General features: G+C 36.1%; 2 protein-coding genes across 5 annotated transcripts; one reads left to right on the top strand and one right to left on the bottom strand.

Moving 5' to 3' along the window:
- Nucleotides 1–102: 102 nt before the first annotated feature.
- borcs5 (BLOC-1 related complex subunit 5) lies at nt 103–3323 on the bottom strand. Of its 2 annotated transcripts, none has more exons than XM_043227601.1 (5): nt 3099–3323; nt 2803–2899; nt 2536–2679; nt 1243–1400; nt 103–1168 (listed from the first exon to the last, which is right to left on the bottom strand). In XM_043227601.1, exons 2-5 carry the CDS (start codon nt 2858–2860, stop codon nt 941–943), a joined length of 588 nt encoding a protein of 195 aa, XP_043083536.1. In that variant the 5' UTR covers nt 2861–2899; nt 3099–3323; the 3' UTR covers nt 103–940. The 2 variants fall into 2 exon arrangements, with proteins under 2 accessions (XP_043083536.1, XP_043083537.1); XM_043227602.1 differs by having other exon boundaries at nt 2803–2888.
- An 828-nt stretch (nt 3324–4151) lies between these two features.
- Nucleotides 4152–13575, top strand: arntl1a (aryl hydrocarbon receptor nuclear translocator-like 1a). 3 transcript variants are annotated; one of them, XM_043227596.1, is made up of 19 exons: nt 4154–4574; nt 7830–7873; nt 7979–8126; nt 8448–8468; nt 8586–8624; nt 8737–8769; nt 8882–9039; nt 9158–9237; nt 9334–9426; nt 9517–9634; nt 9718–9867; nt 10263–10509; nt 10734–10840; nt 10960–11110; nt 11766–11854; nt 11928–12036; nt 12119–12212; nt 12741–12834; nt 12918–13575. In XM_043227596.1, the coding sequence occupies exons 3-19, from the start codon at nt 7987–7989 to the stop codon at nt 13073–13075; spliced, it is 1881 nt and encodes a 626-aa protein (XP_043083531.1). In that variant the 5' UTR covers nt 4154–4574; nt 7830–7873; nt 7979–7986; the 3' UTR covers nt 13076–13575. The 3 variants fall into 3 exon arrangements, with proteins under 3 accessions (XP_043083529.1, XP_043083531.1, XP_043083530.1); XM_043227595.1 differs by having other exon boundaries at nt 7817–7873; XM_043227594.1 differs by lacking the exon at nt 7830–7873 and having other exon boundaries at nt 4152–4574.
- Nucleotides 13576–14228: the final 653 nt, after the last annotated feature.

The raw sequence follows: 14228 nt of genomic DNA, 5'->3' as shown, positions 1-14228 counted from the left end.
ACTGATGTCACATTGACTATTTCAACAATGTCCTTGCTATGTTTCTGTGTATTGATCGTGGTAGTACTCTTGCTGTCTATGGAGGGTCCGACAGCTCTCAGATTTCATCAAAAATATTTTAATTTCTATTCTGAAGAGAAATTAAGCTCTTACAGGTATGTAACAACACGAGGGTGAGTAATTAATTACATTTTTTTTCTTTAATTTTTTCCATCTTCAAGTATAGATTTTTTTATTACAAACATGCAGTTTGTTGCTCGTTACGAGACAATAATCAATAGACTAATTAAAATCATGTGGATTACTTGTAGACTTCTCATGTTTTAATAATCTGTTTGCACCCAATCAGAGGATCCATTGGTGTGCAAGTAATACTAAATTTCTCCAAATCTTTTGATGAAGAAACAAAATCATCTACATCTCGAATATTCTTAGGGTCAGTATATTTTAATTACATTTTCATTTTTGTACGAACCATTGTATGAATCATTTCTAATATAATCATCACTGACTTAGCACTGAATAGCATTTCTACTATACTGTTCTCCTATAGTTCTCAGACAGTGTATGTATAAACGATTTAATGCCAACAACTTTAATGACACAGAAAGCCTCTTAAGTGCAAAAGCATCATATGCATGAATGACATGTCATTAAATAACAATTTCAGAGGCAGAATTATCTTGCCTTTTAAAACGGCTCAATCAAGTCCTTTAAGCAAATATATACACATGCCTATACCATTTTGGTATTATAGCTTTCTATTTTGTACCATGTAACTTGTTTTATGCCAGATATCACCTGATCGAGGCACACAAAAAGCCTTTCAGAGTGCAAAGTGAGACGTTCTTTAGGCAACAACCAGACACGACCTGAGGTAGGTCCCTATAAAGCGAAAGTCAATTAGTACTATGAACAATTGAACAAGTTTTGTCAGACTCTATTTGATTTCTCCGTCAGGTTTCATGCTGAAGGGCTCCAGGCGCTCGCTCTCGGGCAGCAGGTTGTTGAGGCGCTCCATCAGTGGTATCGTCTGGTCGATGCCCATCTGAATGCGTCTCAGAATCATCGACATCTCATTGACCTTCTGGATCTGCTCGGCGTATTTGGCGTAACGCTTTTGCCTTTCCTGCATGATGCTGAATAATGCCTCCACCGACAGATCCATCTGATCAAAACAAAATACAGGTCAGGACGCACAGCCGGCTAACAGCGCAGTTCGGTAGAGATGGCGGTGAATACCTCCTTGATCCTCTTGACCAGAGCGTTCTGGTCAAAGGCGACAGCTTCTGCACACTGGTGGAGATGATCCTGATATCGGACACACAGCTGCAGCACCTGAGCCGAATCCAGCTTTTCTAAACAGATAGTGCTCGGAGTGGTTTGTCCACTGAGTACACCTGAGAGAATCACACTGACTTTAGGCTACAATTGTGATTCATATCATTATGAACCAAGGCTGCATATTGACATAGATTTTACAAAACGATTTCAATTTACTTAAATAATTATTAGGTACAGTACATGTCACAAAGGAAAAATCTTTCAACTTATGCTGTACACTAAACAGGAAAACATATCAATTGGTACATTGCTGTAATACTGAATATTATAAAGTGAATATACAGAATTTTTATTTTTATTTTTAGATATTTATAGATTAGAATAAACAACACTCAAACAACTAAACATGATTAAAAGTGAATGCAAACATTTAATTAGCCAAATTATCAGCTTTTTATGATTCTGTGGTAATTTATTTGGGCCACGGAATAAAGGTAATTGCTTAACTTTTTTAATCTTCCATTTCAGATTTTTTTTACCACAATTTCTTGCTTCTATCCTGCAGCTGTGATTTTGAGAAAAAAGCCAGAATTGTTCAGGTGTCTTTGTTTCAATTTTTAAAAATAACAGAATTGTGCAATATATATATATACATGCCACGATAAATGTGAGATGTAAAGTTAAATTCCAAGAATAAAAGTCAAACTGATAATTTTTAGAAAAAAAATTGAGAATTGCAAAATGTAAGTTCAGAACACTCAGATTGAAAAATAAAAACTAACAAATCCAAGAAAAAAAAGTCAGAATTCAGAATAAAGAAAAAAGTAATAACAAATGAACTTGGAATTCTGAGGTTTAAAAAAATGTTAGTAAAAGTCATAATTACTTTGTTTTTATTCCGTGGTGGAAGTTTCTACTTCAGTTCATTATCAAAATATACATCTTTAAGCAACGGCTGCCATGAAATGTTTTCACGAAAGATTTATTTAAACAAGCATTAAATAATGAAGACTTAACAGGTTAAGTAAAAATATAGTGAATAATGTAGTAAAGATGTGCATGTATTTATCAAAATGCTCCATTGTAGAGCTTGGTCGAGGTCAAAAATTATTTTGTTAAACAAATGCACAATGTAAAAGCTACTTTGTAACTTTGTTTCATATCAAAAGTAACAGTACAACCCATTTCCAGCTTTATTATAAACCTACTTGCCTACTAATCCTCATTTTGTGCATTTGGACTGCTGCTTACCTTTCAAAAGAGGCTGAAAGGTGGGAATTTCCTGTAGTTTTATTACATCTGGATCGTTATGGATATTCCGTAATGACTGAGTTCCTTGAGCAACAACTACTATGTCGTCCATTTTGGCTCTGTGCTTGGCTGGAGAGGGTACGACTGAAACAACAAAACAAAAATAGCGGGTAAGGGTAAAATATATACAGCGTGAATGTATGTCACAGCAAGAATAAACATAGCACGAGCGAGTAGAAATCACGTTATTATTAAAATGTTGAGTACCTGAAGCGCTGAAGTCTGAGTGCTTGTGTTCAGCATCTCCGCTCTGTTCAGCACCCATGGTGCACTCTATGCAGTCAACACGAGCACTAAACAAGTACTGTAGATGATAAATATTATAATACAAAGTCATAAATTACCTTTTTGTATGTTAAGATTTTAATACTATACTAATATTTATATTTTTGTGTGAAACTGTTCATTTTTCACCGATTATACATTTAATACATAAGGACGATACCGATTTGCTTCTTTAAATTTGATTTAATACATGCACGACTAAATAATGCTTGGCTTACCTTGTTGCTATTGGTAGATGCTTAACCGGTCGATTTCATTCGGCTGTTTAGTTGAATGAACGGCTTGCTAATGTTTTACATTGTAACTGAAGGACATTGTGAGATGTCAGTCCAAAATTCGGTTTAAAGATAACGTCTACGATCTATATTTATGAGCGTATAAGGTTACAATCAGTGGAGGAACAAAAAATAAAACATCCGGTCTGATGACACGAGACGCGTGGTGATGACGTCACTCGCTTGTTTACATGTGACCACCCGGGCCACATGCATAAGATTTTTTAGTGTATGGAAGCTCAGTCGTGATCAAAGTTTACACAGTTGCAAAAAGTATATTTAAACTGTACACAAAGTATACATCTACATATTGTGAACAGTGTAGATAGTGAACTTACAGGGACAAAACAGTCTAGCAATTTAGATAATAAACTTAAAAGTATCCGATTCTATATATATATATATATATATACATGCATATATATATATATATATATATCATCATCATCATCATCATAGTGCTACATTTAGAATTTTGTGCATTGCTAATAACCTTTATTAGAATTATTAATTCATCTATATTCAATAATTTTATTAGAATTATTCCGAATCATTAACTAATTTAGTGGTAAATCAGCCTGGCAATATAACCATTTTGAATCAGATCGTACATTGATTTATTTTAAATATTGCTGCGGTGTGACAAGCTGCATAAATAATTCATTCAAAGGAACCAGACAAATGTTCAGGAGTACCTAAGGTTTGGGGTAGTGCTTTTCCAACATCTTTTTTCTCGCTGTCTTTCAGAAACAATCTCCAAACCTCAATATCAACACAATAAATGAATAGTAAGTCATGTGTTTAAACAGCTACCATTTTTATAATCAGTAATATTAAGACCACTGTTACATAATCTATATATGAAAACAATCTTCTGCAATTAATATATTTTTGTCATTTTAATTGTTTATTTATGCAGTTGGATGTTGTCTCCGCTAACGCTGTCCCTTTTTTCTTTTCAACAGGATATGTTATAAAGACAATTGTTAACGTGGTTCCTTAATACTCGGCATCTCTCTCAAAGAAATCAAAAGCTCTACAGGTTAAGCTAATGATTTTCATCAGTCTCGTCATTCTCTCAAAGGAGCAAGTACATTAGACACAATGCAGCAACATGCGATTGAGAACCACCCCTTACTGGGATCATCAGCCATGTCAGTGATTCGCAAGAAGCTCAGTTTGATTGGCTGTTCCGTGTGTCAATCATTCCGCCGTGAAATGTAAGCGCCATTCCGATTGGTCACAACAAGTGCACCTTTTTATCCAAAGATCCTATTGGTGGAAAATATAGGTTAGTGGTCCGACAGTCACACGAAGGAAAGAAAAGTAGGTCAGAGACTGATTCCGTTTATGTCACAGTTCCTCACGGACCGGACGCCAAATAACCGAAACAAACTGTGATGTTGACCTGTTCCTACGGTAAGTGTGACGATTTAACGTTTGACCATTAGGTCTAAGTATCGCGTTCTGCTTATCGATGTGTTATGTGCGGTTTTTTGTCCGCTCGCATATTGATTTCAGTAGGAGGGGCGTCCGTGACATTTCTCTGGTTGAATAGCTTAGAACCGATGCAGCTGCCACCGCAACAAAAACAGTCATGTGTCAGTGATTTAGTTAGAAAGTCATAAATCATAGAAGAGCGTAGCCACTAACCCACACCCATCGTTAATGTGAGGTTAATGGTCTGCGTCCCCTTTAAGATGGTTGAATAGAGGGAGTGCAAGGGTGCTTGAGCCTCCTGTGTGGGTTGGTCACTTCAAAAGGTACTTTCATTTACATTATATCTAATGTGTTCGCTTTGGAAATCGGGGATGTGTTTCAAAGCCCTATGAGCTGTCTATCTAGGCGGTATGTTTGTGCTGACAGAGAAGTGATGCTCTCTAGGCAGGCAGCTCACTGGTTTGAGTCAGGGCTACGGTGGCGTCGTTATGCTTTAGATTGCGGTTTATCCATGTCCGTTTTGTTGCCACTGTAAAGATAGCAGATAAAGGGCGTGAGGTTAGTCACCATTCAAGTGAGTCTTTTTGTAACCAGACCGCATCTGAGTACTAGTCAGACACAGCTTATTATATGCATACAGTGAAGTCCAAAAAGCCATTGAAAATTCAGAGGTGATGAACATGGAACGTTTAAGATGATGCTCTATTACCAGGCAACCATACAAATGCAAGCAAATTTGTGACACTGACCAGAACTCATTTTTGCAAAAGGTCAGATGTTCTGGCCTTCACTGAAGCACACAGTGTTCTTTGCATCACTCTCAGATCTCGCTGGATATTACGCTGAAATTTTTGTACATTTTCTGCTCAACTTTTCACTTGTTTTAAGATGACAATATATAATTTGGAGCTTTTAATTAATTTGGAAAAAAGCCAAAACTTGAAGTACAGGTATTGCGAAACACTGTATAGGACAGACAGGGTTAGTTGTCACACTTATACTTTATTTCTTAACACCGACTAATATTTGAAAGAGAATTTGTATAGGCACACATCTTAAACTCTTGACTACAAAAACATTTAAACGTTCCTACCATTTAAAAACAGTTTATTTAACTTTGCTCACTTGTGACAACATGACACAGTAGTGTGGCTTATTTTTGGCTTTTTCAGTGTTTATTTATATTTATATAAATACATTTTTAAAAATTATAACTTATATTGAAATAAAAATTATTTCAGATTTTTTTTAATAATATTTGGACAATTTATTTTTTCAATTAATCTATTTTGTATTATTTTAGCAGTTTATGTTTCCTATTAAAGTGAATTGTTAATACAACATTAATGTTTATATATTTGTATATTTAGGATATAATTATATTACATATTAATTAACATTAAACAACAAATAGTACTTGATAATAATTGTAAAACATTTGCTGTGCACGTGACAGCTTGCTCCAGCTTTACATTTGTGAAAAATACTATACTCTTCATTAAAAGTCAGTTTGATTTCAATCACGACAAGTCCAACGAGTTAGGTGCAAGTACTGTTTCCATACTGTAAGACGGGTGTGTGGTGTTTAGTTGAAATAATACTGCATTCCTAAAGTACATCATCAAACACTCGTCATTAGGGTGTTTGTCAGCGCTCATTTCCAGAATAAGTTGTTTTTCCTTAAGCCGCATCTGGACTTTCTTCCATTCATCCACACGTCATGTTTCTCCCGAATTTGTCTGCAACAACTTGAATTGAGGCTCGTAATTAGGATGAGTAATACAGGTAGGTCCTTAAATGTGACGCCATAATCATGTTTCCATTAAGGAGTTTTGATTTGCATATTTGGCTTTCGCCATAATGAAATCGACTTAAATTCGAATCAACTGAGATGACCTACTTTTTATCCTTTTTCGCTTGTCGCTTTCTTCCTCTTTTTTTTTCTGTATGTTTGGCAGTCTGTTAAGGCAAGCCCACGCACTCAAGAATAGATCATTTGGAGATGGGTGGAGTGATAGCATTACGTGAGCTATGAGAATAAAACCACAGTTTTTAATACTTTTGTTTAACTATGTGAATGAAAAAAAATGACGTACGCATGGCGTTTATAACTGCACCGTCGCTCATCATGGCTGGTGTCGTCATCTCATCGGCTGATTGAAGGGTCTGCAAATGCACTTTTTATTTTGGCAGAAAATCCCATTCGAACACAGGGGACTCCTGTTTCGTTTACGGCGCGAGAAAATGGGTCTTCCGGCCCTTTATTTCTGCCAGTTGCATTTCTGTAATCTAAATGTGGCCTAGATTGCGAGCTTTCCAAGGGTTTCCTGGCAACCAGAGCAGGTCATTGATGAAGCTCACCGTTTCCTCCGTGTGTTTGTGGGAGTATGAGAGAGATTTTTTTTTTTTTTTTTTTCTCCTCCTCTTTGTCATTTTTTTTGGCTATAATAAGGAAGCTCAAGTTGCCTGTTAACTTAAAGGAAAAGTTCACCCAAAAAAAGAAAATCCTGTCATCGCTTACGTCAGTCTAAACCTGCACGACTGTATCTCAGGTTGTTTTTCTCAGTACCTCCTTGGCTGCTGTTAAATTTATTTTATCTTTTATGTACTATTACATAAACTCCTTTTAATAGCAGTTTAGTCAATGAAAATGATCCCGCTTGTTTTAACCACTTATTAAAAACCCAATTTAGTACTAATAATTGACCTATGTTAAAATGTCCTTTTTATCAACCGTTTTCGAGAAGGTCGTTTTATCACAACTTTCATATTTAGTTGTGAATGATCTAACATGTTTTAAGATCATCTTAAGAACTTGGTTGCTGTCATGGATTGGGCTTTAGATTTAGATTTAGATTCTACCAACTTCTTTTCTTTACAGACCTGGAAACTATCCTTCATGCATTGGTATCATCGTGCATTGATTACTATAATTCTTTATAGATAGACACTTCTCTGTGTCGGTTATCTTGTCTTGCAGTGGTCAAGCTTCTGGCTCATACAAAGAAAAGGAACCAGTTTCGGTCTCCCTTTACTGATTGCCTTTATAGTTCAGAGTTGAGTTTAAGGTTCTGTTGTCGGAAAGCACTTTGCATCATTGAATACTGAGTAGTCTTTAACTTCTTATAACCTCAACTGTGACGTCTTATGTGAAACTGAAACATAGAGTTCAACGGAGACCTATTTCTTTGTTGTAAGTGCGGTTTTATTTTCGTCCCCAGGATCTTGCCACAGGTGGAAGGACATGAATTGAACAGCTGCTTGACTGAATCTGTGTGGTGAGGATGTTTTATTCTCTATAAACGCATTGGTAAATGCAATGGCAGATTGTAGCCATTTTAAAGAACTGTACTTGACGACTTTTTCTTTTTGCCCGTGTTAAGATGATCTAATGGCAGACCAAAGAATGGACATCTCCTCCACAATGAATGAGTTCATGTCCCAGAGTTCTGCAGATCTCATCAGCAGTTCCATTGGCACCACGGGCATGGACTACAACCGCAAGAGGAAGGGCAGCACCACCGAATACCAGTGCGTGAACTCCTGATGCTTAGTATCACATAAAACAAATTAGAAAGATGTTTTTGATTACTTGAAAATAAGGCAGTCTAAAGAATGACCAATTTATGAATTGTAATACAATAATATTATATGAATATTAACATTGCCAGATAGAAGGTGGCATTATCTATCTTTTTTTAAATAATGCAATTATTCAGAATTTTATTTAGAAATTGTATTATTCATAATAATTTACGTTTTTTTATTCATATTTATAATTCATTCTTTTAAAATCTAAAATTAGTTTTGAGATTTTTTTTGTTAATATATGTGTAATATTTTGTTTTACAGGATTGATGGCTTTTCGTTTGAGTGAGTAGAAATGTTTTCCAATATTTTTCACAAATTTTTTTCAATGCTAAGAATTCGTAAAATGTTGTAAAAGAGAGGTTTTTTTGACTGCTGTGGTTTTTCTCTTGATTTTCACAGCGATAGTATGGACACAGATAAAGATAAGACAATGGGAAGGTAAATGTATTTCAGTTATATGCTGTTATATTTAAATACACAGTTTTATTACATAAATACATAAAGAGTTCAATTAATGCATAATTAATGATATATTTTCTCCTAAACCCAGGGATGACCAGCAAGGGCGGATCAAAAATGCCAGGTAAGGTGAAGATTGAACTTTTCTGAACTGTTCTTGTTAATAACATCACTTAACTTGTGTTTTTTTGTATGTTTTCCACTGCTTATAATTATTATTATTACTTTATATTTAGGGAGGCTCACAGTCAGATAGAGAAGAGACGCAGGGATAAAATGAACAGTTTCATAGACGAGTTGGCTTCGTTAGTCCCCACTTGCAATGCCATGTCTCGCAAATTGGACAAACTTACTGTACTGCGCATGGCCGTCCAACACATGAAGACATTACGAGGTGAGAACTTCCTGCCGCAGCACAAGCCAAAATGCATTTGATTTGAACTTATTATGAGTCTTAAAGCAAGCGTTTTCCACATTTAATAATGCTCGTTTTTTTTCTCTCGTTCTCATAGGGGCCACCAACCCATACACAGAAGCTAACTATAAACCAGCATTCTTGTCGGATGACGAATTGAAGCACTTGATTTTAAGGGTGTGTTTAAAATATCAACTCCGAGGCTTTTGAGAATTTGTCTTGTGGAAAACGTTTGGGATCTGTTTAAAAACTCTCTTCCCTGTCTCTCTGCAGGCTGCCGATGGCTTCCTTTTTGTAGTCGGTTGCGATCGTGGAAAGATTCTGTTCGTCTCGGAGTCTGTTTATAAAATTCTCAATTACACTCAGGTATATTTTTCTTGACGGTGGTCTCTTTTCTCTGCTACAGTAAAGTTTTTTTTGGTGGTAATGCAAATCGTTTTTGTTTTAAACCATCAGAACGATCTGATTGGCCAGAGTTTATTTGACTACCTGCATCCAAAAGACATTGCCAAAGTTAAAGAGCAGCTGTCATCGTCAGACACGGCTCCACGGGAACGACTCATCGATGCCAAAAGTAAAGTTTGCTTTTATAAATGGTACCATTTTACTCACATTTAAGCCAAAGACACTTGAGCTGATGTTTGGTTTTCTCTGAAGCTGGTCTACCAGTGAAGACTGACATCACTCCCGGCCCCTCCAGACTGTGTTCAGGGGCCCGACGATCTTTCTTCTGTAGAATGAAATGCAACCGTCCATCTGTGAAGATGGAGGACAAAGACTTCCCCTCCACTTGCTCGAAAAAGAAAGGTATCACTCACTGTGTAGGGAGTTTGCGTGAGATAAAATTCTCTTAAAAACTCTGTCAATTATTTAATTAAACATACATACACACACACAAATTTGTATGTGTGTGTGTAATATATATATATATATATATATATATATATATATATATATATATATATATATATATATATATATATATATATATATATATATATATATTTATTATTATTATTATTATTAATTATTTATTTATTTATTTAATTTTTTTTTCTCAAGTGTGTGCACATTTGATTAGGGTTATGTTAATGTATAACATATTTTTAATGAATATTTTATTATTATTATTGATTATTAATGTGTGCTATTTGCACTTTGTGTTCCTGTAATGGCTGATGGTTAAATCCTTCTCTCTGCAGCAGACCGCAAAAGTTTCTGTACCATCCATAGCACTGGCTACCTAAAAAGCTGGCCGCCCACCAAGATGGGTTTAGATGAGGATAACGAACCTGATAATGAGGGCTGCAACCTCAGCTGTCTAGTGGCCATCGGCCGCCTACACCCACATATCATCCCCCAGCCCATGAACGGCGACATCCGCGTTAAACCCACAGAATACGTCTCCCGCCACGCTATCGATGGCAAGTTTGTTTTCGTCGACCAGAGGTGAGACGCTGCTTGCATCATCTAATTTGTGACCATCTTTTATAGGGCAGTGGCTAAAATACTTTATATCAAAAGACCGCTAATGTGTGGTGGGCAGATTTGATTACTGAGATTGAGATTTGAATGGTCAGAAACCTCAAAGGGCTACAAGTATTGATTTCAGTTCATGCCGGTGAATTATCTCATCTCATTTAATGCATTACTTTATCATTGTTTCCTTTCAGGGCGACGGCCATCTTGGCTTACTTACCCCAGGAGCTTCTAGGAACGTCATTTTATGAGTATTTTCACCAGGATGATATCGGTCACCTCGCCGAGTGCCACAGACAAGGTTTGTGTTATATATTGACTCCATCATCTCATTCATACTGTTCGTAAATAAATGTTTAAAAGGCACTTTACTGTTCTAATGCAAATTGTAATAAATGCTCATTCATTTTTTCCCTTTAGTGCTACAGATGAGAGAAAAGATTAATACAAACTGTTACAAATTCAAGATAAAAGACGGCTCTTTCATCACTCTGAGGAGCCGCTGGTTCAGCTTCATGAACCCCTGGACCAAAGAGGTGGAATATATCGTCTCTACAAACACTGTGGTTTCGTAAGTTTCACGTCGAATGATGCTTGTGAACAGTTTTGTAAATAAGAAGGTGCTCGACCGAAACGATTAAATCAACCCTCTTTCTTGGATCATGCAGAGGAAGTGATCACAGGCTCTGTTGAATAAATAACTAGTGCATGTGATTCAAACAATCAAGCAACGTCATTTATCTGTAAAAAAATCATTAATATTTTTTTTAAAAAATCATAAATATATTATGTTGTTATATAATTTGACAACACTTATGATATAATGTATGATATTTATTCAAATACAGATTTAGACATGTTAAATTGTATCCTAGTGAATCTATAGTATCATTATTTTATTATTCTATTAAAGTAAATAGAATATTGTAAAAAAAAAAATGAATACAAATGTTATTTATTTTATATATACTATTAATAATATGTGTATTAATAGTATGTGTATAATGATGATGATGATGATGATGAAATAATATATTATCATTATTATTATTTCTTAAACAGTATTACTTATATAAGTATATTATGATATATATTACGATATTATATAAAACATGATTATTATTATTAACAAAAAAAGACTCAGAAATGTCACATTTTGAATGTCAGTGGTGTTTTTATTTTAATTCCACTCTAAAGCAGAATGCTGCTGTTGTCTGTGGTTTCAGGGGCAGTATGCTGGAAGGAGCAGATCCTAGTTATTCACAGACAGCCTCATCTCCTCAGAGCATGGACAGCGTTTTAACATCAGGAGACGGTGAGATCCGTTTCTAGCTGAGCCGTTTGTCTTCCAGAGCTCTTTTTACATTTTGTGTGTGTGTTTCTGACAGGTGGGGGAAAACGTCCTCTTCAGACGGTTCCTGGTATTCCAGGAGGGACTAGAGCCGGAGCTGGCAAGATTGGACGCATGATAGCCGAGGAAGTGATGGAGATTCAGAGGTAAGTGCAGCGTCCGGCACATATAGGTTGCACTGCGATATCGTTCACAAAAATATTTGATATTTTACCGTTCCGCCCCCAGGATTCGAGGCTCCTCCCCTTCCAGCTGTGGCTCCAGTCCTTTAAATATCACTGCCACGCCCCCACCTGACACCTGCTCTCCAGGAGGAAAGAAGGTGAGAGAACCTCCTCTTTAACCCAAAAAAGAGCATTTGGTGAAAACGTATTAACCTTTAGGCCATCCAACATGTGACTCATCATGATTGATTAATTAAAGATTTATTTGTGTATTACAAATTTTCTTACATGTTTTCTTAAACTCATCTGTACATAATTGACATAGTGATGTTATGTAAAAAATATATATATATATATATATATCAGAAATATCACTACATAAATCTGAAAAAACTGTCAACACTGTTGTCTCTTAGAATATGTTATATAGTTATATAAAATATGGCGGCAACCCTTCTGTAAAAATCTTCAGAATAAAGCTGTAAAGTTACATTTAAGTGCTTTTAAAGGCCATGTACTCAAAATATACATAAACATTTAATTACTCAGAAACATGTTATGAAAAACCCAATAGCCCCCACAAAAATAAAACAATTTAACAGTGCATAAAAAATAGTTTCTTTTGATTCTTCTGCATAAGTTCTATTATTGTTACATTCTATTTACTTGTTTTTAACCTTATTTAGATCCAAAATGGTGGAACTCCAGATCTGCCTTCAGCAGGAATTGTGCCTGGACCCGATTCGATAGGATACCCATATTCAAATAACTCCTTAATGAGTGAGTACGCCCAATCAATCTCACTGAAGTGGCTCACGTGATAAGCTCAAGCGAAATACACTAAACGGTTCTCCGCCCCGCAGGTGACAACTCCCATCTCAGTATTGACATCATGGAAGAGCCGGGATCCAGCAGCCCCAGCAACGACGAGGCAGCCATGGCCGTCATCATGAGCCTCCTGGAAGCCGACGCTGGCCTCGGCGGCCCGGTGGATTTCAGCGACCTTCCCTGGCCTTTGTGAAACCACGGCGGGCTCCCACCAGGATGCGTACCGGGTCCGAGGCTAAACGGGTCTAACCGCAGAGTGCGCCGCAGCGGTGTGCGGAGGCTTACGCGCCGCGGCCGTCAGATACGGGACCTCCTACTCGAAGCACACCGAACAGTTGAGCTGCGCACTTCTGTCAGCCGCCTCCTGTTGAACAGAGATCTGTGCGTTTCCCACGATTCTCACACGACTTTTCCCCCGACCTGCCCGTTTTCTCTGTAGATACCGGCCTGGATTATTCCTGTGGTACCCATCAGCAAACACGGATATCTTTCTATACATATATAAATATATATACCATTGTGTTTTAATGTTTTTACACTACAAAAGTTGTTGAAATGTTAAATATTCTATATGCAGATTGTAACTAATATTGTAATTCTATTATGTAAGATTTCTTTATGCAAAATATATATGGTTAAAGTGTAACGTATCAGCAGTGGATATTTTTAAAATAAAACAAAATGTCTTCAGAATGCTTTGTTTTGCACTTTGCTGCTTGTTATTAACGCGATTCGTTTTTTACCTCGATGAATAATAGATTCGCCGGCTGCCACAGATCATCAAAGCGTTTTGGAGAATTGCTAGAGATGTTTCCTCATGGAGCTCTTCTCACGCCTGCTTCAGCCTCGTTCCCTGGCTTTTGATTGGTCCGTGGCTGAGATATTTTTGTTCTATGTTGCCATCCAGTGGTAAAAGATCTTTTGAGGAAATGAAATGTTGTCTGGGGAAGGAGACTATAGCTTGACAATTGAGTTCTGAAAAATAAGTTGGCACCATTGTATTTTATATTTTATATTATTTAACATTTTATAAGAATAATTCATTTTTTTTAAGGTGAATAGCAAAGGTTTCTTAAATAGCACATTTTTCATTATTACTGTATTTTGTCAACAAATCAATACAACTCGAGTATGACAGGTTTTTTACAAAATAATCGACCACAAACTTTTTGAACCGTGATGTATATAGATGTTTATGTACATTTATAAAACTTATCTAATTTAAACATTTTTGCATCAACGTTTTCATGACAATTCCATAATAACATTTCAACCAAAAATAAAAATGATCATTAATTGAAGTTTATTTGCAAAACCAGATAACAGATTTTTTTTTGTTATTGCGG

Source organism: Puntigrus tetrazona, chromosome 25 (assembly GCF_018831695.1).
Source record: "Puntigrus tetrazona isolate hp1 chromosome 25, ASM1883169v1, whole genome shotgun sequence".
Lineage (NCBI taxonomy): Eukaryota > Metazoa > Chordata > Actinopteri > Cypriniformes > Cyprinidae > Puntigrus > Puntigrus tetrazona.
This window is presented reverse-complemented; position numbering and strand designations above follow the sequence as displayed.

Excerpts from the sequence above, each read along its gene's own strand:
- borcs5 (XM_043227601.1), bottom strand. The coding sequence starts at position 2,860 with ATGGGTGCTGAACAGAGCGGAGATGCTGAACACAAGCACTCAGACTTC. Across the intron at positions 2,680-2,802 it reads CTCAGACTTCAGCGCTTCAG|TCGTACCCTCTCCAGCCAAG; the intron begins GTACTCAACATT and ends TTGTTGTTTCAG. Across the intron at positions 1,401-2,535 it reads CTTTCAGCCTCTTTTGAAAG|GTGTACTCAGTGGACAAACC; the intron begins GTAAGCAGCAGT and ends TGATTCTCTCAG.
- arntl1a (XM_043227594.1), top strand. Across the intron at positions 9,238-9,333 it reads TGAAGCACTTGATTTTAAGG|GCTGCCGATGGCTTCCTTTT; the intron begins GTGTGTTTAAAA and ends GTCTCTCTGCAG. Across the intron at positions 10,841-10,959 it reads CGCCGAGTGCCACAGACAAG|TGCTACAGATGAGAGAAAAG; the intron begins GTTTGTGTTATA and ends TTTTCCCTTTAG.